Source organism: Malurus melanocephalus, unplaced genomic scaffold, assembly GCF_030028575.1.
Source record: "Malurus melanocephalus ecotype Western Australia unplaced genomic scaffold, MMel_1.1 scaffold_827, whole genome shotgun sequence".
NCBI classification, from domain to species: Eukaryota; Metazoa; Chordata; class Aves; order Passeriformes; family Maluridae; genus Malurus; species Malurus melanocephalus.
This window is the reverse complement of record NW_026624059.1, coordinates 149,830-175,573: the sequence shown is the minus strand read 5'-3', so window position 1 is coordinate 175,573 and position 25,744 is coordinate 149,830. Positions and strand designations below refer to the sequence as shown.

The window sequence follows — 25,744 nt, the reverse complement described above, 5'->3', positions numbered from 1 at the left end:
CTACCGCCACCCGCGCCGCGCTGCCCGCGGGGAACCCGCCGCCTGTCGGAAACCGGGGCCGGGACTCGGCGGAGCGAGGGCGCGGCGGGGCGCGGGGGGCTGAGGGCCGCCGCCTCACTGCCGCACATCGCGCGGGGCCGCGGGGAGGAGGGCGGAGGGCGGCGCAGCCCCTGCCTGCTCGTGGCGCTGCGGCCGCGGAACGTGGAGGAGGAGCGGGAGCGGTTCTTCCGCGCCAGCTTCGCCTACGACCCGCAGTTCGAGTACGCCGAGCCGGTGCCCGCCGCCGTSCTGGACAAATACGGGGCCGCCTCCGACCGCTTCGTGGCTCAGGTGAGGCGGGGCCGGGGAGGGATGCTCGGCCTGGGAGGAGGAGGGCTGTACGAGGGTGTGGATATTCACATGCCACCGGGATTCATCATGGTGGGACTGCTCCGTGGTGGGGCTGGCCAGGAGATGGTCYACGGTCATAGAATCCTGGARTGGTTTGGGTTAGAAGGGATTTTAAARACCACCCGACACACTGCCATGGACAGTGACACCTTCCACTAGATCGGTTGCTCCAGGTCCCATCCAACCTGGCCTTGAACATTTSCAGGGATGGGGCAGCCAYATCTTCTCTGGGCARYCTGTGCCAATGCCTCACATCCTCACAGGGAAGAATTTCTTTTWAAYGTCCAACTTWAACCCACCCTCTGTCAATTTAACACCCTTCCCCCTCGTCCATGTGAAATCTTGCCTGCTTTCCTTTCTACCTGCTTCCTGATCTCTCTCTCCTTAACACCTTTTGTATCTTGCCTTCAGCACGGTCACCCTGTAATTTCTTAAACCTGTTTGGGGTAACCTCACCTACCTACAGGAATGGTACATGCTGTGTGGGTGACAGCATGGGTGACAGCATGGGTCACACTGGTGCTGGGTGATGCTGCCAGCATCTACCCACTGGCCAGGTTGGATGGGGATTTCAGCATCTTGGTCTAGTGGAAGGTATACCAACTCATGGAGGAGGATTGCAACTAAATGATCTTAAATGTCCCTTTCCACACAAACCAATCTGTGTTTCWATGATCAAACTGGCTCCTGCTTATGCTGGAAGCTGTGCTCCATCTGGGACACCTTGCTGGCATGGTTTTGCACTTGTTGCTGTAGAAATAACAGCCGAGGAGCTGGAGCACATGGGTGACAGCAAGGGAAGTGGTCCTTAGCCTGAATGACCTGGTGGTTAAGTCTGGCTTGTTTTCTGGAAGGCCTAAAAGTTGTCCAGTGTGGCAGCATCCTTAAGGCATCAGCAAACATGGTCAGTAGTGATATTAGTTGATGTAGACTCCACTTCAGGAGTCTCTATTATTTTGCTTAAATGTTTCCATGGCTTATACTCTAATGAAACATTTCTGAGTTGCTCTCTGCCATGTGAATGGTGCTGAGAAAACAGCTCCTGGTCAGTCAACAGGAGAAAAGAGGCAGGAGTGTGCTTTCAGGGTCCTCTGCCCACAAACAAGCCTTTTGTGGATGCAGGAGTAGAGCTGCTCTGTCCCTTTGCCCTGTGCTCAGAGCTGGAGCCTGGCCATGCCCCCAAACCAGTTTGCTCCTGGGAGTGGGCATCCTGCCTCTGGCAAGAGCATCCTTTCTACCACACCAGCAGGGAGCAGATAAAAACCCCCTTTTACCCCAAATTCAGATTGGCACACCAAGAGGTGTTTATTTCTTCTCCCAATTGGGAGTTACTCATTCAAGCAACAACTTCATCACTAATTTATTTATTGTTTTTTGAATGTTTACTTATTCCCGCATCACTGCCYGTGTGTCTGCCTGGATTATTACCCAGATGATTCAGGCCCTTTCTGTAAACAGCTTTCTAAGCGGTTTGTCATTCCCAGTGTGTGCCATACCTCTGCCCTAGATAAACTGGTGCCAGCAAGGCTCTTGCAGGGGAGACACTCTGACTCCTGCAAAGACCTCGCCAGCTTTCAGCGTTTCCCTCCTGTATTTCATTTCCTGAGTCGTGCAGTAAAATGAGTTGCTCAGATCTCTTTTTGCCCCCTGCTTTTTCTTTTGGTGCAGTTGGCTTGCAGCAGAGTAAAAGATGAATAATTGAGATTCTTTTTCTCTGGGCAATGCTTTGAATGAATGGAATTAAGGGTTTGTGACCACTGTGGATTCTGAAAGTTTTTGCAAGAGATATTAAGTGCTGAGTGTTTCTGCCAATGTTTCTCCAAGTTTTCCGGCGATGGTCCGATGGGACAGCATTCATGGCACTGTTCCTTTGCTCTTACCCTACAGTAACCTCCTTCCAGTCTCTTTTATTTTGGGAAGCATTTTTCCTTGCCAGCTAACTCTTAGCTGTAAACTGCTTTTATTTTCAAAGACCTTCATAAATCATGGAGCTTAAATAAATGAGACATTTTGCTAAGTCAGCATCTTTGGACACAAGCAGACAAATCAGCTCCCTGCTTCCAGCTGCTCTGCATGTACTTGGGGATTTATTTTATTTTTTTAATAAAAATATAAATAAACCAGGAGGATTCTTGCAGCCCCATTGCAGCTCATCACCCTGGAGATCACATCTCTGGTTTGTCACATGAATTTGAGTGGCACCAGCACAGAGCTGGGGCTGGAGGATTTGTTATCCCACTGCATATGGTGGGTCCATGATTTGGGRATGCTCAGAACATTAAACTTGGTATCTCAGGAATTTTGCTCGCCAGGGTGTGCTCTGAAGGTTGGGGAGGAGCTCTTTGGTTGTCTTACTCCTGGGCACCAGCTGTGCTGGGTTTCTCTTGGCTCTGTGGTTTGGGTCCCCTGGGAGGAGAGAGAACAAGTGGCTGAGCAGAGGTGGGAGGACGAAAGGTCCGTTTTCTGCCGTGGTCAGCTGGAGGGTCCTTGCAGTGCTGTAAAAATGAGCCTGACTGTYCAGCAAACAAAGCAAAAAAAGCAAAAAACCCACCCCAACCCCCCAGAAAACAAAACTGAGAATAGAAAAACTGTGCACAGAGTCTCCTGGAAAATTCACCATAAGTGACTTGAGAATAAAAACCAGCTGTGAAAACTGCCCAGGGAAGGAAAATGAGAACCTTCTGCAGGGATAGAGGGAGTTGCTCACCACATGCAGACCATAAACCTCCTCTTRGGATCATAGAATTATTTAGGTGGGAGAAGACCCTTTAAAATCAAGTCCAGCTGTTACTTCCACTGCCAATCACACTGCTAAACCACATCCCCAAGTGCCACATCTACATCTTTTAAATACCTCCAGGCATGGTGACTCCACCCCTACCCTGGTCACCCTGTTCCAATGCTTGACAATCCTTTCCATGAAGAATTTTTTTCCTAATATCTGACCTGAACCTCCCCTGGCACAACTTGAGCCATTTTCTCTTGTCTTATGGGTGTTGGATGATTTGAGCACCAGTACTGATGGTGGGCACCCATCTCCTGAACCTGGGTAACCTTAGGGACTGCAAAGGGACAGCAACTGGTCCTGGGCTGGGAATCTTGGCAACAGCTCAGCCAGGTTTGCAGATGCAGTAAAACTGTTGGAAAAATTCCAGAACTGGTTGAAAGTCATCTGCTTTGGAATAGGTACTAATACAATATTAATGTAATGTATGATATTAATATATATTCCAGTGACTGGAGAAGGTAATTGCTTGAAAATGTCTGGAATAAAAGCACASTTTTTGGAGAGGAAATGTGCTAATAAATGTTCATATTTTATAAATGCWCCATAAATGTTAATGGGAATAGTGGAGCACGTGATGCTTTTATTAGAAGGCTGCTGGGTGTGCAGYAGGCTGGTGGTGCTGAGACCCCGTTTGACTTCAGAGGGGGATGCACAGCCTTATTGCTGGGCTTRGAATCCAACAATGTAGTAAGAAACAGGCTAAAAAGCAAGCTGGGAAACTGGAGATCTTTGTGCAAGCATCAGAGTTTGCAAGGAGAACTGAAAGCTGAAAAGATTGAAAATAATGATGGATTTAACCACACTGAGACGATGCGGTTTCGCTTCTGCTTTGCCCCATTCCCRCAAGAGATGCCTGCAAGGGTGACAAAAAGCAGAAGGAATATGCTGTGTGTCGTGCTGATTGTGTGAAGTGTCTGTCTGTCCTGGTGTCCACCTCCAGCTGGCACAATCTCCTTGCTTTTTTAGATTTTGCAAAACCACATCTCATTTCAGTGGCRTTAATCAGGGTTTATCTTCACTGGTCTTGTTGCACGTGGGATATTAAGGTGTGTTTATTCGTGGGGAGGTGTTTGTGCTTATGTTTGTGCTCTCTGTGTGCTGCAGGCCATCAGGATWATTCGCACTGTGCTGGAGAAGTACGGCACCTACGAGAGCTTCGAGGTCGCCACGGGCGGGAGGCTGCTGAGCAAGTGCCAGATCTGGTCCGTGATCCGAAAGTACATGCAGAAGGAAGGCTGTGTGGGAGAGGTAATCTGTGTCCCTCCTTTATCACTTGTAAAATAACAGCAAAGTGTTTATTTTCTGATGGAAAGGACTCAGATTAAGGAATGTTTTGCTACAAAGAGGTTACGAAGAGGGAACTCTTCTGTCCTGAGCAGTGATGTCCTTTCACRTGCAGCTTCACCGTACTCCGGCTTTAGGATGTGCGTGCTGGTTCTCCACAGATTTCCTATGATATTTTCCATGTGTATCTCCCTTCCATGCTTGAGAGAGAGGGAGGAGCAGCTGCTTGTCTGTGTGGCCATGCCAGGACCCTTTTGCTGCATGCATGAATTACTGTTGGGAGGTCATTTCTTGCTATTGGCAGTGGGAGGGCAGACTTCTCCAACAGCTGCCTGAACCCACAGGTCCAAAAGCAAAGCCAGGGGAAGAGATTTCCTGCTGTCCTGTGAGACAGGCTGGGTTATGGTGCTTTGAAACTCCAAGCTTGGGTTTTAAGGCTGGGAAATACATGGTTAAGATACAAGAGTTGCCATGGSGGATGGAGCCAGGGGAAAAGTTCAACGTCTCTTAACCTGGTTTCTCTGCACATCCTGGAGAATCCAGCATGGGGCATCCCACAGCTGCCATTAAGGAGCTCTTTTTCCCTCTTCTGCCAGCAAGGTGTTGACAAAACACTTCCACTGTCTTGGGTTTAAGGTTTGAGAAGAATTTCTGGACCTGGCTTTGCGTGGATTGGTTTGCAGGACTCCCTGGGGCTGTTGGCTGCCGGACAGGGACTGTGCAGTGCTGGCTGGTGTGGGGTTTCCTCACCACTGCTTCTTGGCCAGACTATTTCCTACCTCTGATTTTTCAGCTCTGTCTCCAAAGAGGGTTATTGATGAGCATTTCTCCAAAGCATCACCTCTCCCACTGGTACCCAGTGTATTCCAAGCCCATAAAAGCAGAATGAGGGGTCCCCTGAGGTCCCACATGTCCCAAGGACATTCCTCCTAAAGCACCCTTGGTTTACCCTGATGCCTGCTGAGGGTATCCCTGGAGTATAGGTTGGCACCTTGGTTCTCCTAAAGCTTTGCCTGGGATAGAAAGGATTTCTGCAGATCTTTTCCTACAATTGATCTGCCTTTGAGTGCCCAGAGCCAGTCCCAGTACCCAGCCAAGCAGCTGCCAGTCTTACAGACCTGCATGTATAACTTGATAGTTGAGCTCTGTCTCTCAGGTGTATTAATTGATTAAATTCAGCTATTCTCTTCTCCATTAATTGAGCTCTAGCTGGACAGAAAGCCATTGATTTTCTTACGTATTGGTGTGCAACTGGCTTCCTTCCAATCCTGTGTCATTCTCCCTGTGCTCAGAGCTATTAGGAGCTGGACTCAATGAACCTTGTGGGTCCCTTCCAACTCGGGACTTCCTGTGATTCAAGGGAACACAGAGTTCAGTCACTGTTTGCACATCGGTGTGCGAGATATGTGGCTTGTTTTATCTGGGACTTTTGATAAGTGCTTTTAAAACAAAGGATAGGTTTATTCCTTTCTATCCATTAGAAGTTTTGCTGGTGAGTCTGGAGTGGAAGAGAGAGAAGGGTTTCACCTGCTCTTGATGCAGCATTGTKGGCAGAGCTTGCTCCTACAAGACCAAAACTTACTGAAACTTCTGTATAACTGATAATCTCACATCCTGTTGGGGAACAGGGTTGTTTCAGGCGGGTTTCAGGCGTCTGTCTCCCTCCCTGCACCTGTATCTCTGATTCCTGACTTTCACCATCTGTGCCCTGTCTGTTCTGCTGTGCCCTTTGCTTACCTGATACGTACTAATCATGATGGCTTGCTTAAAAAAGAAGAAATTCATGTTGGGGTAGCATTAGCCCAGAGCTCRAGCAGCTGGTACATCCCTGCCCACAGGCCGTCCTGGCAGGCAGCGTGGCCAGGCTGGTGGCAGCCACTGCAGCTGCCCTTTGTCCCCAGCACCGATCAGCAAAGGCAGAATCCYGCTTTCCAGCACCGTAGGCAGCGCGCTCCTGGGTAAGTGTCCATGCTGAAATTAACTTTGTGCCCTCAAAAGCTGCTTTGGCAGGGTCCAAGCTGCAGATCCTGAAGCTCTCCTGCTTTTCTTTTGGCTCAGGACAGACACGATGTTGCTGGAGGTTTCCGTACGGATTTCAGTGGGTTCACAGTTTGCAGCAGAGAAACACCTGGCCCCACTGGTAAGTGCTGCATGGCAATCCCTGAGGTCATGGAGTGTTGTCAGCCTAAACAATGCTAGCTGATGTCTCCTGGGATCCCATCAATGGTGTCACTCTACCTCTGAGCTGCTTGCTCAGTGTTGGAGGTCCTGAGCAGTGCCAAGTTGCTGGGGAGAGACAGGAACTATACCCCTGTGCCAGGGGGACCACCAGAAGCCTTCCCTTGGTTCCTTGGGATGAGCTCTTTCTCCATYAGTGCATTCACAAAAGCTGAGCAGAAGCATCGACCACAAGGATGCACTGGGGATGCTGCTCAGAATGAGAGAGGTCCCAGACCTGGAGAGCTGGTGCTGCTGCTCCAGGAGCAGGATTTTGGGCTGGAGTTGCAGCCCTAGTTATAACAGTACCTGCAAAGCTGGAGGGTCCCAAAACAAGGCAAGTGGTGCTGCTCAGCAGGATGGGCTGCTGCAGCAGGGAAAGGGCTGCAGTGGGCAGTGTGASAAACTGTGGCCTCTGGCATTGCCCAGTTGGGCAATGGAGAGTTCCTTTCCATTGTTCCTGGATGACTGGTTCTGCACAGGGAGACAGAGGTGAACTGACAAGTCTCTTCTCAGCGTTGGAGGGATTCCTTTTCACGCTGGYATGTTTTAACCCAGGTAAGCAGTTGCACTGTGAGTATTTGATGTTGTTTGTTTGCCCAACGGTGGACTCTGTTACGCTGCACTTTTGGCTTTCATAATAAATAATTATAATAATAATAGTAATAATAAATCTGACTTAAAGCAAACCAATTCAGTCTCCTCTCGTTTTTTTTAATAAGAGAATAATTGTCATGTAATAACATTTGCGTGCACTTTCATCCTGAAGTGTCAGCTATGAAATAATAGATGGTTTGTAGAGTTAATAGGTATGTAGGGAATTTTGACTGCTATCCTGAGGTTTGCCACTGCCAAACTTCAGGTGCAAGAGCGCCCAGGGACCATATCTTCTGGTGATAGATGCTACACCGTTGAGTTGCTGTAGATCTGAAGTCAGGTGGTCAGAATGTGCTGCTTGGCTGGCACATTAATTCATGAAGAGCAACTCTTTTGGCTCCAGCACCTGTGATAACCAGGTTTCTCAAAATACCATTTTTTTCTGGATAAAGACACTGAATAGTCCTGCACAAGCAATGCCCATCGCTGCTTGAATTGTGGCCAGCACACATGGGTTCTCTTGTGAGGGTGGACTGGCGTGGAGCCATTCTCACTGTTGATGTCTTGGAGCCTCGAATGGGAGAATCCATGGAGGAGTCCATGAAAATGGAGCCAGAGCCTTGAACCCCTCAAGAGATGTTTCTTGGGGGATGCAGAGCCCCCCAAAGCTGGTGCTGTTGGGTGTTCAGAATGGGGTTGTGTTGATGGCCCCATCCCATTGCTGGTGGGGATGCAGAAGGGGGACCAGGCGGGTGTCCACAGGATCTCCATCCTGTGTGGCCCCAAAATTGTGGRGAGCCCATGGGAGCAAGCCAGGGATGGTGATGCTGGAGCCACAGGGATGCTGGARGAGGCTGCCCAGGAGCTGCCTGCTCCCCCACAGTGCCTGCTCAGCTTTGCTGGCTGTAAAGAGATTAAAGGAGCTACTTCATCCCTGCATGAGATCATCTCTCTCCTCTCATTATCCCCTGAACCCCAATGGCTCTTGCTRTCTGTCATTCCTCTGGGGAGCTGCAGCACAGTCCAGTGATGGTGCAGCAGTGCCAAACGGTGCCATCCTTGGTGTCAGTGGATTTTTCTGACCATCTGCCACACCATCTCAGCCTCTGCTGAGAGCCAGAACCCTGCTGATGGCCGTTGCCTCCTTTTTCTTCTGCAGGTGGTGGTGCAGCTCACGGATGACCTCCTGTCGCAGGCAGTGATGATGGTGGAGGACAGCCGGCCCACRCTGGCCATCAACCTGGCCGGAGCCCGGCAGCACTGGCTGGAGGGGATGCTGCGCCATGAGATAGGTCAGTGAGGTGGCTGTGGGTGTGGGGCAGAGCAGGGGCAATCCTCTGGGTAATGCCCTGGGGCAAGGTGGTACCCACAGATTCTGCAAGGGAGCATCCTCATGGGGGTTCCTGAGCGGGTTTGGAAGGGTCTGAGGTCACCTGGACCACTCTGTGTGTGCAGGGTAATGTGTTCACTGTTTGTTCATGTCTGGCCTTCCCCTGGGTGGGATGTCCCATGGCATCATCACCAGCTGAGACTGGAGCAGGCACTCACGAGTGCTGAGATTTGGCCCCAACCCCAGCATCTTGGGATGGGGTAGTGAGCTGAGCTTTCTGGAGCTGTGGCTGATGGCACTCTCTCCTGTCCCCCCTCCCCAGGCACCCACTACATCCGGGGGGTCAACAACACCCGCCAGCCCTGGCACAGCTCCGAGGGCCGCAAGCAGTACAGCCTCAAGCCCGCCAACCCCACCGAGGAAGGCTTGGCCAGCCTGCACAGCGTTCTCTTCCGCAAGCAGCCCTTCCTGTGGCGGGCAGCCCTGCTCTACTACACCATCGAGCGGGCCAGCCRCCTCTCCTTCTCCGCGCTCTTCCAGGACCTGGAGCAGTATGTCCAGGATGCTGGTGTGCGGTGGGAATACTGCGTGCGGGCAAAGCGGGGCCAGACAGACACCTCACAGCCAGGTACCACTCTGGGGGTGTGAATTGAATTTTGGGAGGAATTCTATTTATTTTTTTTCTTTTTTTTTCTTTTTTTTTTTTTTTTTTTTTTTAATTAAATTTGTTTTTTTTTTTTTTTTTTTTTTTTTTTTTTACAATGRAAACAGAGGGTGCGTATGTTCTGCTGATGTGTGAGTCCTGTAGAGTGTGAGTTAGCACAGGCAGACAGAACAGCCACAAACTCATGGCTGGAGCACAAAGAGTAAATTTATTTCCATTACCTCACTAACTGGGGGATCCCCAGAGCAACACTCAACACCTGGGCAGAGGAACACAAGATCAGAGGATCACCAACCTGCTGTTCACAGGCTTATCAAGAATTACACCCAGGTGCAAGGTCACTAGGGCAAGTTACAATCCTCCAGATCAGTGTTCTGCTTTTAACCCTTTCCTCCCAACACAGGCATAGCAGCCAGTCCCTGCATCCCTCCCCCTTCCCAGCACTACCCCCACTATCCCATGGGAGCAACTTGCACAAGCTCTCAGGGAAGCAGCAGGCAAAGGAAAGGAAAAATGAGCATTACTGTGGCTACATTTGGATGTTTGCAGTAGTTTACCCTTAAAAAAATTACTTGGGAAGAAGCATGGAAGTATCCCAGTGAGGTTTGTGGTTCTTGCTGCACTCGGCTGCCTTCCCAGGGCTCATTCCTCAGGACCTAGTGTCCTGAGCCCTGGCACACTTGTGGTCAGTGCCCTCATTCTGGTTATTGTGGTCAGCAGATGTTCAGGCAGGWGGAGGGCAGTGGGAAGCCAGGCTCTCTATCCCAGGCCTTTCCTGCTGTTCCAGGCTGTTTCAGTAAGGACCAGGTGTACCTGGACGGGATTCTCCGCATCCTGCGCCACCGGCAGACCATCGACTTCCCACTGCTGGCTGCACTTGGAAAGGTAACAGAGTGAGGGTGGGGCAGGGAGGGCTGATCCCAGTGTCCCATCCCATCCCAAAACTCACACAGGCTCCCTCAATCTCATGGCTTCCCAAAAACCAGGCCTTGCCTGGCAGCCCTTCAGCTCTCTGCCTTTCCCTGTGCTTATGGGTGTAGCAGGGAAAGGCTGTGCTGGGTAGAAGACAAGGAAGGACAGGACAATCCATAATCCTCTGTGGGAGACCTTCGGGAAGAGGCTTAACCCAGCAGGTTAAGCCTTTCTGGCCCTTGGCCACAGCAGTCCTGCTGTCACCTGTCCTTGCAGTGACCGAAAATTACCAAAACCACAAATCCTTGCAAATYCCACACTCCCAGCTCTCTCACTGCCTCCCCACAGGCAGCAGGGATGTTTGGGCAATTGGGGGAGTGATCCGGGGGCCTGCAAGGGCACCAGATACCCCCCATGGCACCTGCCAGCATTTGGGATGGAAGGGACTGACCCCATCTCTGTGCTTCCTTGCCAGGTCTCCTATGAAGATGTGAATCGGCTGAAAAAATTTGGAGTCCTGGATAAGGCCCGCATCCCCCATTTCATGCAGGACCTGGAGAGGTACATGAAGCAGCTGGATCACATTGTCACCACCAATGGCCTGAACGAGGAGGAGCTGGAGCAGCTGCTGCCTGACTGAGGGGCACCCCCTAAACCAGCACCCCAAGGGTGTAACTGGTGCTATTTATTGGGTATTTATTGGGGCTGGAGCAGAGGGCAGAGCCCAAGGTGGGCGCTGTGCATGTAACCGCTGTGTAGGGTAGCGCGGCYGAGGGCCCGTGTGGTTGTGTTGATGTGTCCCCCCACATCGTCCCTGTATATTTTGGGGACAGCTGTGTGGCTCCACGTGGTTTTGGGGAGCCGAAGAAGAGGGTTCAGGGGGAACGAGGGTGGAGTTGGGGCAATGTGCTGGTCCCTGAGCGCAGAAGGCTGTGCTGGGGGAGTTGCAACAGGGGGATTTCTGTAGGGTACTGGGAGTGCTCCCAGCACTGTGGCGGCCCTACCTGGGGCAAGCAGACAGGACTGGGAGCTCTGGGCTGTGCCTGGCAGGGAATAAGGGCTGGCCTGCACCCACAGATTGTCCCATGGATGCCTTTTCCGCTCCCTATCCCTTCCCTSATGTCCTCTACCAGCAACAGCAGGGACTTTAATCCCCCATTACCAATCTCTGCCCAGCTCTGCACCCCGGCTACAGCCACCCTGCCTGGCTTTGAGGACTCAGGGTGGGGACTGGGCTTGATGTTAGGAAAAAGCGTGTAATAAAGGTGATGTAATGGAAAGGACGTGTGGGCAAAAGGTTGTGGATAGCATCAAAAACCAGGCTGGTGGCACCACTGCGAACACCCACCGTGCCTCTTGCTGGCACAGGCAAAGCTGCATGGACTGAGCTGGTGCGTCAGGGGCTGGAAGGGGTCATGGAATGTGAAAAACAACATTCTGGGCAGGGACAACATCAGTAAATCAAAGTAGGCGAAAGTTAAAACTGACTTGAGTTGTTCCTGGTCTCTAACACACAAACTCTGCAGCAGTCATGGCAACCTTAGGAGCACCCTCTTAAAAAAAAAAAACAAAAAAACAAACAAACCCCACAGCTTCTTGCCTTACATCCCCCTGAGCTCCTGTGAAGGTAGCACAGGCCAGTCTGTGGCTCCAGAGAGCTCAGGCTCAATCCCAAAAGCTCCAAGTTTGGCTGCAAGCCCTGTTTGCAGCATCCCCAGCTGCTCCTCACTACTGATCCTGCCGGGCAGCTGCAGTTTCTCTGCAGGGTGCAGAGGCTGTGGCAGGCAGGGCAGCACAGACCAAAAGGAGGAGAGCACTTGTCTCTGGGGATTCTGYTTCCCTCTGGTTCCAGCTCTCCAAGAACACACAGGCATTTTTCACAAACCCAGTGCCAGCACGGTCAGTTAAGACTCTGCTCTTTAATGTACTATTTCCTCCAACATTGCACTCCCCAACCCTGAACGCGATACAGCGCTGCTTTAAAAAGGTATTTACACACATCCCAGCATAACCCCCTGTCAGCCCAAGGAGCAAAGCCTCAGCCCACGCTAAGACCCAACAGGGGCAAGTCTCTTGCAGCCCTTCTGGCGGAATGGCAGCAGTGACAGAGGGCAACAGAGCAACTGCAGTGGTTTGGGATTGGTTTTGGTCGCATCCCTGATGAGAGAACAGCATGGAGATGGGAGAGGGTGTTGATCTATCCCCAGCCAGGGCTAGAAGCGTTTCATYTGTCGGCGTTCCTGTCGGCGCTGCTTCTTCTCGTTTGGCTCCTGAGCGGCGGGCGAGGACTCKGCTGTAAACCAGGGCCCCAGGATGTTCACCCACAGCAGGTAGAGAGCGCGCCCCGGGGCCTGCAAAACACAGCRGCACAAAGCTGGTCACTCTGGGGACAGCGCTGGCACGGGAGTGCTATGGCCAGGAGGCCTGGASCTTCTGAGGGAGACACAGCAGCTGGATCAGAGGCATCACAGGATGCACAGAAATCAAAGGCAGTGATGGATGTCCAAAATAAATGGTCTGATTTCATTTTATGGTTGAGGAACTTGCACACGTATACAGTGCTCAGGCTTCACACACGGAAGTCCCAGCATCAGGTCTGAATTACCCAGAGGGATYCAACTGTCCAGACATTCTGCCTCTCCTTCCTTTGGAAAACACACCCACATTTCTCTGAATTTATAAAAAAAACAATCCAGATGGTCTACAGGGGATAGCCGAGTCTAGGCTGCCCTCTGTCAGGCCAGCTAGGAAGGAATTTGTGGGTGAGACAGAAATGAAATCAAGGACTGAGCTGGAATAACTTTCCATGCTCCCACAATTGCCTTCTGTACCTTAGTGGGATATCCTCAAAGCAACTGTGGGATTTTTTTAACTAAATGGAGATCTTTTTCTCCTGCACAAGCAGTTTTAGCTGRAGGCTCAGGAGCAGAAAGAGTTTGGTGTGTTAAAGGGAATGAAAGCCTATAGCATTTTATGTACTCAGAAGCACAGGATCCAGCAGATCCCAGCTTTGGTCCATGCTGAATGGCTGAAAAAGCCRAACAAGGAGAAACACTTTTTGTTACAGACACAGAAAGGCTCTGTGCACCAAAACAGCTTTGATYTGCCCCATGTTGCYTGTTGCCCTTTCATGGGACCAGAGRGAAGGACMAAGGCCAGCCCAGTTTTYGCATGGYTGGCCCAGRGGGATCAGGACTTCYTTGCCTTGTGTGGCCTCATTTTTARTAAGATTTGACAAGGAGATTAAAAAATGTGTCAGAAAATACATTTGGCCCAAAACAGGACACTGAAATGAAATGGATAAATAAAATCCTCAGTCCTGAAGACAGGGAAAGACAGCAACAATGCAGAGCAAGGTGGAAAACAGCAGGGGCTGGGGCTTACCAAGAGCCAGAAGTACCAGACGTAGAGCGAGAAGCAGCTCAGCACTTGAACTATAGCTGTCAGCAGGATCACATCCTTGAGGTGCCTGAGGGAATAAAAACAAAGCATTAAGCTGTCATTCCAGCCCCTGCCAAACAGGCAGCTCCTCTGCCAGCACAGTCTGCACTGCCTCCAGGGAGYGACCCTGCCCAGCCCAGGGACTGTCCCTGCAGCCTGCTTTGCCACAACAGTTATCTAGAAGAATCAGAGCAGTAAACAAACAACAACAGTGAATTAAAGATATGAGCTCCCTCTGAAAAAAAGAACTTGAGAAAGCTGAGGAATTGCTGGGGAATGAAAATCAGCAACAAAACCACTCSCCACCCCCACAGCTGAAAGCAGCACCCAGCACCCGCTGATTTGACACCTATCATGGCATGAAGTGTAACTGCTCATGACTGGCTGTGCTGCAGGGAGCCATGAATCTTCCCTGTGCCATTTCACAGGCTGACAGACACACTCGGGGTCACCCAAGGACAAGCACACAGCAAGCTGAGCTACAGCAACAGACGGCTCCTCCTCCTTTCCTGCTTATCTGACTCCAGCTCTTCCACGCCAGCCTGAGGCAGAGCTGGGAGCAGCTGTGGAGGGGAATARGCTGCCCACGCCTCAACCAGCACCCTCAGGGGATCTGACACCCAGGAGAGGTAAACAGGTATTGGTTTTTCAACACAAGCCTCAGGGAGTGCCATGAAGGTTTAGAAAAAAGGCCAACTCTCACTCTGGTTAAATCATCATCTGCTGAGTAAGAAACCCTGGAGTCACATCCAAGAACAGAGACAAAAAAATAAAGGCAATGGCATAAACAACATTAACTCAAGAYACTGCAGAATCCACCAGCAACAGCTCTCTCACAAGACACTGAGGGTTCAGTGATCTCTGCCATTACCAGAGGCCACAGAGGGGCAAAGGCAGAGCTCCCACCAAACCCAACTCTACCAGAGACCAACAAGATGGGCCTTCCACAACCCCAGAGCAGAACAAAGCATCCATTTCAGCGACAGGCAGCATGAGAGAAATGCCATGAAATCCAGCGTTCCAGAAGCAGCTCCAAAGSAGCAGCATAGATTAGCTGCAGCATGCCGTTGAGAGACAGGAAAACATCCATTGCTTTCTGAAGTAACTGCTAGCCTAGGGGGCTCCCTGGTMCCCGGAGAGGTAATTTAGAGGTACAGGGTAAGGATGGGAACTTCAGTTCTTAAGATTTTGCTTTTAGAGCTCTGCCTCCCCTGTTTGCTTAGCCCATGCCTCAGATAGGCATTAATTCATTTTAATGTGTCGTAAATCCTACCCTAATTGCTCAGGCAGAAACACCTCTGTGCCTCAGTAGCAAGGGAAGTACATCTGCAACAGGACTGCAGCAGTGCTGAGGCTGTGCCTGTCACCTTTTCACAGCAGGTGCTGGGATCCCTGTGCTACCTCCTGTCAGTCATCTTCCCTAACATCACATGCACAGAGGGCAGTTATCAGGCACTCTCTGTCTCAGCGCCTTGCACAACTCCCAGAGACCTCCCACACCCAGGAGCACATCCCAAACATCAAATTTCTGTATTTTCCCTTCTCGACTGTCCCACATTGTGTTTCACTAAAAAGGTATCAAAATATTTTGCAATTCCACTCTAGAGAGCCAAACCAGAGTAAAATGGGAGAAAAACACTTGGCTGACCAGCAAGGAAATGAAGTCACTATAAGATGAAGAGGGGCTAAAGCATCCAGCTGCCAGGTCACACTCCCTCTCCACCTGGCCACCCTGTCCCTCATCTGAGTCTCTTGCCCATGAGTCACTCCTGCTGCAGGCAGGAAAGATACCATCCCACCAACCCAAACACAAGATGAGAGCTCATCCTGCGCACAGACAGCAAGTTCAGTTCCCCACTGCCTGCAGTTAACAATCCCAGGCAAAAATCAAAAGTTATGTTAATAAAACTATATACATCAGTACATGACCCTGACAGCATGAGAACACCTGATGCAACACAGAGAGCTCAGCTGGAAACAAGACCCCACTGTGCTTCTTCAAAAGCCTGGCAGCAAGGGAGGGCCAGAGGTAAACCTGGAATTGTGGGCCAGAGACATGGGAGGAAGGAGCCAAGAACCCCAGTACCTTGCTGAGTATGCACTGAAGATCCCCAGCAGAGGCTGGGCCAACAGGCAGAGGCCAAGGGCAGGGAGGACAGAGGGGAAAGCCTGATGTGTCCACAACTACCTGATAGTTTCCTGCAACTAATGTGAGGTGCACTGCTGGAAAACAAGTAAACCTGGAATGTATTTCTGCTATACCAGTACTGCTGYCTCCTTATTTAGCAGCACTTTGCAGGAATTACTGCTGTGTTTCCTGTAATACTGTGACATTCCTTGACCAAGGAAAAGACAGTTACAGTGGCACCAAGAACACTGGACAGGCAGACACTCTGTGCTGTCTGCAGAGAGACATGAAGACTGCACAAGTGTGRGGGACAGAAATGGCAGAGGAGGTGGCAGAAGCTGGCTGAGACACAGGGGAGAATTTTTAATGTGTAGAGCATTTCAAGACATGGCCAGTTTCCAGCCAGGATGGGATAACTGGCAGCACATGCCCTTCCATTCTGTCAAGCACTACCTGCAGTGCTGGTTTAAAAAGAAAATACGTATCACTGTGTGCTGCAGCAGCGTGCACTGAGTCAGTGCTGTTTGTTAACTGAAAGGTGGCTGTAAATCGCTCCTGCTGAACTCTGTRATCTCCTACCTCTGCAGCTCAGCCCTAGGGGCAGTGACCGTGCCAGGCTGGCACACCCATGTGGTGGCTCCTGACTGGGGCACACCAAGCCAAGTATTCAGGTAATAAGGACAGTTAAGGTACACTCTCAGAAAAWGTGGCTACAGACTTCCAGCTCCCCTCATGCCCATGCCACTGGGCAAGCTGAGGGGGGAGCGGAGGCCCAGCCTTCTCCTCGGGGGCCTCTCCTGGCTCTGCGTGCACGCTCAGGCAGCAGGTCCTGCTCACCTGGACTCGTGCGGGTGTGGACACTCACTCTGCCATCCCCTGCTCCATATTCAGGTCAATTCCCCCGTCGGCAAGGCTGCCATCGTCWGTGAAAGACGGCTTTGCCATGGAGTTCATGGACCGGTAGCTGGTGCCGTAGACCACCAAGCTGAAGACGAACGCGACCTGCAACAAGGAATCCGCTGTCAGCCGCGATGGCCAAGACCCCGAGGGCCCGGGGGCTACGAACGAACCCGGACCCTGGTGCCGCCACCTGGGCAGAGACAGTGCTCGGAGCTCACCCACGTCCAGGCGGAGGCGGCGGAGTAGAAGATGACGAGGTTCACCACGGCGTAGATGGCCTGCGGAGAGAGCACGGCACGGCGTTCCTGTCTGCCCGCTCCCGCTCCCGCCCCCGCCCCGCGCCCCGCCGGCCCTCCCGGCCGCACTCACSGAGGCTCCCAGGATGATGCGGAGGTAGAAACGCAGCGTCTCCCGGTTCTCCTCGAAGATCTGCTTCTTGCCCTTGGTGCCCGCCTTCCCCTTGGGCTGCGGAGCCAAGAGAGGCGGTCAGCGTCTCCCCGGAGCCCCGGGCCCCGCAMCCCCGGCCCCGCACTCACCGCCATGGCCCCGCCGGCTCCGCGCTCCGCTTCCCGCGGACGTGACGCGGCGGAAGCGGCGGGACAGAGCCCGGGGCCGCTCCCACGGAATCACGGAGCCGTGAGGTGGAAAGGGCTGATAGGGCTCTCTGCTCACGTAGSGTTATTCAAGACACAGCCGGACAATCCTGTGCCGTGCTCTGAATATCTCCAGGGGAGGGAGACTTTACACTCTCTCTGGGCATGCAATCCAGTGCGTGGTCACCCGCCCAGCAAAGAAAAGAGTGGGACCATCCTAATTTTCAGGTAGAATTTCCCGTGCATAAGCTTCTGCTCGATGCCTCTTGTCCTGGGCACCACTGAGCAGAGGCTGGTCCATCCTCTGACACTGACAGACATTGGTGAGGTCCCCTCAGTCATAACTTCTCAAGGCTGAACAGCTCCAGCTCCATGCCCAGCTCGCACAGTGTTGCCATCCCACCCTTACCGACTCTGGCCCCTTTTGACAGTCAGTCYGAGCCCTTCCCCAAATCTTTGGAAAGGACACGGCTCCAAGTTCTCCACAAGTGTTTATTGTCCCAATACACAGGAGGCAGAGGCATGACTGGATCCCTGCCGATCTGTGGCTGTTAGCACAGCACCCTCGGGAGAAGCTGCAGGCACRAAGAGGTGCAGGGCACTGGGATGGGGCTGTGAGGGCTGGGGAGGAGGTAGCTTGTCGTGGTGCAGTAGTGCAGCAGCATGGCTGAAGTGTGCAAGTATCCACCTGGGGCAGGAGAAGGCACCAGGATTGGCACAGTGGGCAGACCGGGGTCTCCTCCTCACACCAGGCCCAGCTGAATGGTGCTGGGAAAGGGAGCTTGTACCCTAAACATCTCAATTCCAGGACAGTGCAGAGGGCTCAGCAAAAACACCTTTCAGTGCAGGAAAGACCGTGYAGGGCAGGCACATTGTGCTCTAGAGATGCCATCTGTTTGACAAACTTAATGGAAAGGTGTGTTCTATCCTTTTTCTAACCACTTTGTTGTTCAGAGATGATCCCCTACGCTGATGGCAAAAGTGAGGCAGTGCAGATTTGTACCTKTGTAGTGTTACTCCCACTCCAGCTGTCCCAGGGATGCTTGTACCTTTTTTCCTGTCCACATCCTTGCCCTCTCTGCCCAAAGCCTGGCTGCAGTGTGGGGTAATCAGTGCCACCACAAAAGTGTTTAGCTGTCTGTATTTCATCTCACCTGCCCATGGAAGGGAGGCAGAGTAGCCAGGTCACCTCCCTTGAACAGGAGGCTGATGCTTGATGGCTCATTGCCAGGATCTCACAGGAGGACAGGACACAGGCAGGGAAGGGTGGGACACCCAAGCCCCCAGCCAGCACCTRGGCTTGTCCCTTTGGGCCAGAGATGAGGGACAGAACCTGGAGGGAGGGGTTTGATTTTGAGGGRCATAGAGGGTGGGGACAGGRTACAGGGAGGAACTCATTGTTCTGCCTGACTGAAGTCATAGCAGAAGTTTAAGTTGCTGGGGGGCTTTGGGATGGGAGGGGGTTTGTCAGGAATGCTGATGTTCTCCAGGTCCAAGAGCCGCAGCTTGAGCTCCATGGACAGCAGGACATCGAGGTCTGTTTGTGTTCGCTCACTTGTCATCTCCTTGCCCAGGAGCACATTCAGCCCATCCGTCCACAGGCAGAACTGGGGAGGCAGAGCATGGGCATCTCTGGCACCAGCCCTGGGCAGCCAGAGAGCCCACCCTGCTATGGTTTCCATCCCCAGGGATACACACAACTCACTCCCCTGCCTGCTGTCCCCTGGCAAGGACATCTCTGTGCCTCCCCAGTGGGCCCTTGGAGCTCACCTCATACCGGTTGGGGGCAATGAAGTTGAGGCAGTATTCCTCCACATCATGCACAATGGAGAAGGCCAGCTCCAGGACATCCTGCAGGGACAGCACAGGGGGTAGCCAGCTTCTCAGCTGGACTCCTCCCAGCCTGGTGGGGTTCAGAGCAGGAGCTGCCCCCCAGCCTCCTCCTTTGCACTCCAGGAGACCTAAGAGGTCTCTGTCCACAAAACCACCCAATTTGCCACCATCCACCCACCCCCAATATCTATCCCCAGCTGGGGAGGGGAGCATGCTGGGCCCTCTGGACAGGATGGGTGCTGACCTTGTTCTGCTTCCCAGAGCTCTTCTCCTTTGTGTGTGGACACTCCTTCCCCACCAGAAGCATCTTCATGTCCGCCACAGGAACTGGGGCAAGGGGAGGAGCTGTGGGCATCTCCTCTCCCTCTCTCTCCCCCTCCCCTTCCCCCTTCTCCYTCCCTCTTCCCCTTCCMCTCCCTCTCCCCCTCCTTCRGGTCCCCAGTATGCAGAGCCCAGCACAACCCAAGTGTGGGGACTCACAGCCATCCACAGCTTGGGGTGTGGGGCTCAAGCCACTCTGCAGTGCTCTTTTGGGAGCCCAATCTGCCCCAGCTTCAACTCCCACAGCTCCCAGTCCCACAATACCAGCAGGCACTGGGCCAGTCACGCAGCAGCAGCCARGCAGAGGGGCAATTCCCACCTTAAGGCAGTCTTAACCTGGGGGTTATCAGAGAGCTCCCCTCCCACCTTCCCCCCCTCTCTTTCTCTCCATCACCTACTTTTCTCCAGTAGGCTCTCGATGGGGGGAGACTGCACCCCCTCCTCCACATCYCCATAGTGCAGCACCTTGTGGTTGGGGGACAGGCGGCAGTACCACAATTTGTCTGCAGCAGAARAGCCATGGGAAATGCTCAGCCTCCYCCTGCAGAGATGCCCTTCCCAAGGGGGATGGAGCTGCCCCCTTATCAGCACTCCCCATTTTTCCCAGCCCATGGGTTAGCCCACAGTAGCTACTCCCACAGATTAATTGGGACTTCCCCRGTGGTAGGGGACATAGGAACAAACCTCTGGCCCCCTCCCAGGCCCCCCACCCTGGAGCAGGAGTCTGGCACCCACCCTGCCTGCGGCGGCTGCTGATCTTGCGGAACAGAGTTCCCTCGCAGAGGTGCAGCAGGCGCTGCTGTCGGATCAGCTCCAGGAGCTCTGGCTTCAGCTTCTCCCGCAGTTCCCTGGGATGAAAGCCAGCACAAGAGGAGCACAGCCATTTCAACAGGTGTTTGCTACCTCCCCAGCCCCATGGTGTCGCCCCCTGCCAGGCCTCCATCACAGCCCTAYTCCCTGCCCGCAGCCCACTCACAGCACGGGCACAGCCAGCGTCTCCTCCTGGTGCAGCCGCTCCATCTGCCGCAGTTTCAGGATCTCGCTGTAGTTCATTCCATTCACYCTGGTCTTGAATAGCTCCAGGGACGTGGGCTTGAGGGCCAGGATCCTGGTGATCTGCTCCCGCACCACCTGCATCACCTGCCAGGCCCAGGATGTCAACCCCAGTCTGGCCAAGCTCCCCAAATCCCTGAATTTGTGCTCCTGTCCAGAGAAGAAGCATCCCCTCTCACCTTGTCAAAGTCCTCCTGGGTTGCTCTCATCTCCTTCCAGGTCTTGTTCACTAGCTGGATGCAGATGCAGAATAGCTCTTCAAAGAAATGATCCTGCCCGAAGAACATAGGGTAAAAGGCCTGAGCCGTCTCCGAGCCTGTGGTGAGAAGGACAGATGATGCCAGACTCCCCAGTTTTTAGGGAGACCCAGGGCATTCCAGTGTCCAGGGGAACCTGGGCATTTCCCAGCCCCACATCCCCTTCCTGTGCTGTCAGCCAAGCCAGAGCCTGGTGGCCACATGGATGCAGTCCCCTGCCCAGGCAGCCTGTCCCCAGGCAGCAGGGCAGGGAGAAGGACAAGCCTGGGAACACGTACACGGCTCTCCGACGTGCAGGATCTCGCAGAGGATCAGGGTGAGCTGGATGCTGCTTCGAGCAAAGGGACATTCGTGTTTGTCTTCCCGGCTGCTGTTCTCAAGGACAAACTGGAGAAGAGGACCATGACCTCATGTTACACAGACATGGAGGGTTGTCCCAGCAGTGGGTGTCAGACATRCCATGCTCCTCCTGCATTCCTAGGCAAGCTGTCCCCCCAGGTAAAGCCATCCCTAACACAAGTGATCTACTCTTCCTAAAATSCAGCCCCAGCCTCCTCCTTCCTGTGGCAGTGTGGGTGCTAGTCACAGCCTCTGTAGGTTGGAGCATGCCTGATGCCCTGCTGCGTTTGCTCAAATTGCCCCAGTTTGCTCAAGGTCTGGAAACAAAGCTATGAGCAATCCCCTAAAAATTATGGGCACCCTTCAGAGGCACTGGCCTCAAATGRCTTCTCCTACCCAAAGAAGGACTTGCCTTCATCTGAAACAGAGCAACAGTAGGACACTTGCCCAAAAGGGACATCCTTGCCTGTGTATGGCCAAGGAGAGATCACAAGGAAAGGAAAAGAAGGTGGAGATCCACCAGCATTTCTCCACCAAGGAGTTCCCTGGAAGAGCACAGCACTCACCCTGCTGTAGGCATTAGGGGTGTTCTTGGAGAAATACACCATGTTGTCCAGGGCAAGGAGTCCTGGTGGGGCACGGCGGAGATCCTCTGCTGGGTTGCTRTTGTTCTAGAAGGACACAAAAGATRCAATTTAGCAGCTGCTGCTTTGTTCTTCCAGCAGCAGTGTCCTCCCAGCCATGGGGTTTGCCTTTGAGTCCCAGCAGCTCTGCAGCACTCGCTGCAGGARTCCCGAGGGAGCAGCACAGAGGTACTGCATGGTGGTCCATCAGCATCARCAGGGATACCAGGCTTAGGGGAGCCATCAGAAGGTGCCACCAAGGCCACGTGCTGGAGCCAGCATGGGGCTGGGGAGGGGATGCAGGGGRGACGCACCATGAAGCCCAGCTTGCGGAATTCCTTGGCGCACAGGGATCGCCGGCGCTCGGTGCTGAAGTTGCCCGTGGATGCCTCGCTCTCYGACTCAAAGGCAGTTTGGCGCAGGGACTGGAGGAGATCCCGCTGTTCCTGGAGGGAGAAGGGAGAGGAGGGGATGCTGGTGAGCCCCACAGAAGCGGGTTCTCCCAGGACAAACCCAAATGTATTGGGTTCACCCAAAAATGAAATGCTTCCACACGTGGAAGAGACCAGGTCCAGATTTGCAAGCAGAGCACTCCCAGACCTGTGAGTAGGGATCCATGGAGGTTTTCATGCGATGCTCGCACAGGTTGAGGCTGACAGACTGCAGCACATAAAGGTAGTGGGCCATCTCATCCCCCAGTGGCTCAGAGCTGTGGATGATGTTCTACAAGAGACCATGAGACAGAAGGTTCCCCTATGCTGCTCCTTCCAAGCACAGGACCCAACAGCCAAATCCCAGCAGGTCCTGCTGCTCAAAGGGGTGTTGGGGAGTGGGAAGCTCCCCTTGGTGTTGGGCAAGATCTGTGAGCACTGAACTGCAGGCAGATAGGGGTGCAACCCTGGGGGCATGGGTGCCAGCAGAGCAGCACCCACAGAAGGTATCAAGGAAGGGCTTTGGGGTGCACAGGCAACCCAGCCAAGCACGGTCACCAAAAGGTGGGGCTCAGGGGACAGGGCCTGCAGAGGAAGGATGGAGCAGACCCTTGCACAACCCCAGCTCTTCACCTTGTGGATAAACTGCCTGATGTTCTTCTCCCTCAGGTAATCCATCATGTCCTAGGGAAAAAGAAAGGCTGTGAGACACTCCCCAGCTCAGCACACCATCATTCCCCGCAAAAAAAGGAAGAGTCAAATGAGGACACAAACTTTAAACATCTCTGGGCACCACTTGCAGCCCTGCCATCCCAAAGAGCACAAACCCCACAGCAGAGGACCCAGGMTGCCCAAGGTCTCATCACAGGGGGAGCCACCCTGAGAGTCAAATGTGCCAGGGGCTGGGCCATCAGAATCACTGTGCCACCACCAACTGTGATACTTCTGTCATTTGGGATAAAACTCCTGGCAGGAGCCTGAGGGCTCTCAGCAGAGCACCCGCTGGCAGGGGCACTATGGTGCCCGACTCTGCAATGCCACCACCCTGCCATGGCCCGGTCCTGCCTGGTGSCCCTCACCCGCCGCTCAGTGTCGGTCGCGCTCAGCAGCAGCGCAATGAGCAGAGCCATCGCCTTCAGCTGCAGCTGGGCATTTGTCCTGCAAGAGGAAGAGGATGTGAGGGTCACCATCTCTGAAGATGGGGGTGAATTGTGCTCTGGCCTCTCCACTTACGCCTGCAGGTGGGTGAGAAGACGGTCCAATGTCACTTCTTTTTTGACCAGCTCAAAGAGGAGGCGGCTGGTAGGCACCATATTCTCCAAGATAGACAAGGAGAGCTGCTGGATAGATGCATCCACTGCATTCATGTTGACATAACTCACTATCTGTGAGACACAAAACCATCTGTCAGTGGCAGGCTGAGCATGGGGCACGAGGACAACAAAGAATCCCATAGGCACAAACTGTGGAGACTGCAGAAGACTCTTACCTTCCTGATGAAGACTGTACTAAGATTTTCCCAGGAAACAAAATCGTGCTCCATCAGCTCTGTGAAGGCTTTCAGGGTGTGAGTCAGGATCTCCCCTGTACTGGAGGGACAGAAGAACAAATGCAGTGAGGGTGGCTGCAGATTCCCCACTCCCATACTACAGTAGTGTCTGTGCAGTTGAACACTGGTGAGCATATTRGAAACAGCTAGAGAAGAAAGCAGCRAGCAGGGGAAAGGAAAGAGACTAYTGGATAAGAAAACAGACTCTCACTWAGTCATTCCAGGAACTTGACTTCTCCCAGGAAGTAAAGGCAGGCGAGGTTGGAAAGCTGCATCACCGTGGTACAAAGATCAAGAGACAAGCCCTCAGGAAAGCTGACCCACCCTATATCCCTCCCTCTGCTTCCAAGAAACATGCTGTGTTGCATGGTTCCACATTCTCTGTGTGACAGGAGCYCAGAGGAGCTGCACCATCACATCTTGAAAGACTCACACAGACACTGGCATTTGGCAACCAGGGTTTTCTCGAGCTCCTGGCAGATTTCTTGTAGCTAAAACCTCAGGCCAGAGAATGCCACATCATTCAGGGTAAAAAAAACTCATGAGGCTACAGATGACCCAGCCAGCAAAGGGATGGAAGGTTCAAGTCTGGGCACATTCACAAGGAGTCAGGACTGCATATCTGTGGGGACCTTCCCCTGGCTGCCAGCATGCAGGGACACAGCCACAGTGCAGGCACCAACAAGTCAGGAACACAAAGAATCCATTCCAACACCCAGCTTGGAACTCATGCAGCATTAGCAAGGGAGAAGGAAAGTCAAGGATTGCAAGGAAAGTCCTGACTTGATACTCACTCATGTCCTTCTTCCACAATAGAGTAGATTTGCTTCAAGCCATTCCTGCTGATGAACTCTTGAGCAAAGGTAACATCCTGGGAGAGGCTTGCAAGCTTCTTCAGTGAGTCAGTCTTCACATCCACATTCTTGCTCTGGATCCCGAYATACAACTGCTCTGCTTCTTGGTCCTACCAGGAAGGAAAGAATCCAGCCAAAGGGGCCCATTGAAAGACAGTGAGAAGCTTGAAGGTGGCTGGAAGAGCAGAAATGCAAGTTTTGGCTGAGTCTGGCTAGAGCAGCCCCAGTGAAGAGCTGGACCAAGAGACAGAGCCACCAGAGCAGAGACCAGTGGAGCTGAGGAAGGAGGTCAAGTTGGCATGACACCAAGAATGTTTGATGAGTTGGCCCACGCATCCAAAGCATTTCAACATGATTTAGTTTCTCTTCAAACTCCCCCAAGCTCTGCCCAGGGAAAATGAAGGCTGAGACAGGTCTCCTGCCTTATTTCTGCTGGGTCTGAGGCACGGAGAAGAGCCATAAGCTCAAGTCACCGAGGGAGTCAAAGGCAGAGGGCTCGGCGCACCCCACTGCAGCGACACATCCTACCAGAGCACACAGTGGAGGAGGAGACAAGGGGCAGAGGGATGTACCGGGGAGGTGGTCAGCCGTAGAATGCTCCCATTCTTAATGTCCCTGCGGTTCTGTAAGGAGAGAAGGAGCCGGTGAGGCGGTGGGCGCTGCAGCGGCGGTGCCGGGGGGCTGGGGGGTGTCTCACCGACTCGGTGATGTAGGTCTGCCGCCCGTCCGCGTACTGCAGGGCGTAGCGCTCGGCGTTGGGCAGGCTCCACCTGCGGCCACGGGCGGCCGGTCACAGCCCCATTCGGCTGGTGCCGGCAGCCACAGGGCCACCGCAGCCCGGTGCCGGGCTGTCACGGGCTGTCACGGCGCGGTGGCCGGCAGCGAGCGCGGTACTCACGCATCACASACGTCCTTGAGCACCGAGGCGAGCGGCTTGGTCTGCGAGAGGGAGGCCGGCCGTGAGCGGGAGTGGGGGGCCCGGGGAGGGGTGCGGAGGTGCCGGGCAGTACCTGCTGCAGCTCGATGAGCTGCGGGATGGCTCCCACCATCTGGATGGCGATCTTCACCACGTCCTTGGGCGGCGGCATGGCTGCTCCGCTCCGCTGCCAGTTCCGGGTTGTTGCCGCCGCCGCCTCCCCTCAGCTCGGCCCGGCCCGGCCGGCGCACCGCGGCCTTGTGCCACCACCCCASCCCGGGCAGGCCCGGCCCCCTCACCTGAGCCGACGCGGGTGTGGCAGGA

General features: G+C 53.4%; 3 protein-coding genes across 4 annotated transcripts; 1 reads left to right on the top strand and 2 right to left on the bottom strand.

The window, feature by feature from the left end:
- MATCAP1 (microtubule associated tyrosine carboxypeptidase 1) lies at nt 1–11,729 on the top strand (the record flags this gene model as incomplete). The annotated part of the gene is made up of 6 exons (XM_057385442.1): nt 1–330; nt 4,283–4,426; nt 8,436–8,568; nt 8,929–9,234; nt 10,058–10,155; nt 10,658–11,729. Coding segments are annotated over 6 exons (1,176 nt in total), but the record flags the coding sequence as incomplete, so codon positions are not given.
- A 352-nt stretch (nt 11,730–12,081) lies between these two features.
- TMEM208 (transmembrane protein 208) lies at nt 12,082–17,266 on the bottom strand. The gene is made up of 6 exons (XM_057385453.1): nt 17,188–17,266; nt 17,021–17,116; nt 16,870–16,929; nt 16,617–16,753; nt 13,567–13,651; nt 12,082–12,533 (listed from the first exon to the last, which is right to left on the bottom strand). The coding sequence occupies exons 1-6, from the start codon at nt 17,191–17,193 to the stop codon at nt 12,396–12,398; spliced, it is 522 nt and encodes a 173-aa protein (XP_057241436.1). The 5' UTR covers nt 17,194–17,266; the 3' UTR covers nt 12,082–12,395.
- A 141-nt stretch (nt 17,267–17,407) lies between these two features.
- Nucleotides 17,408–25,735, bottom strand: ELMO3 (engulfment and cell motility 3). Of its 2 annotated transcripts, XM_057385446.1 has the most exons (20): nt 25,515–25,731; nt 25,403–25,443; nt 25,202–25,274; nt 25,077–25,127; nt 24,445–24,614; nt 23,591–23,690; nt 23,335–23,486; nt 23,181–23,259; nt 22,735–22,785; nt 22,271–22,393; nt 21,985–22,116; nt 21,614–21,718; nt 20,987–21,095; nt 20,631–20,767; nt 20,375–20,538; nt 20,134–20,246; nt 19,797–19,901; nt 19,322–19,404; nt 19,015–19,095; nt 17,408–18,851 (listed from the first exon to the last, which is right to left on the bottom strand). In XM_057385446.1, exons 1-20 carry the CDS (start codon nt 25,590–25,592, stop codon nt 18,639–18,641), a joined length of 2,160 nt encoding a protein of 719 aa, XP_057241429.1. In that variant the 5' UTR covers nt 25,593–25,731; the 3' UTR covers nt 17,408–18,638. The 2 variants fall into 2 exon arrangements, with proteins under 2 accessions (XP_057241429.1, XP_057241430.1); XM_057385447.1 differs by lacking the exon at nt 25,077–25,127 and having other exon boundaries at nt 25,515–25,735.
- Between the last annotated feature and the right edge of the window lie 9 nt (nt 25,736–25,744).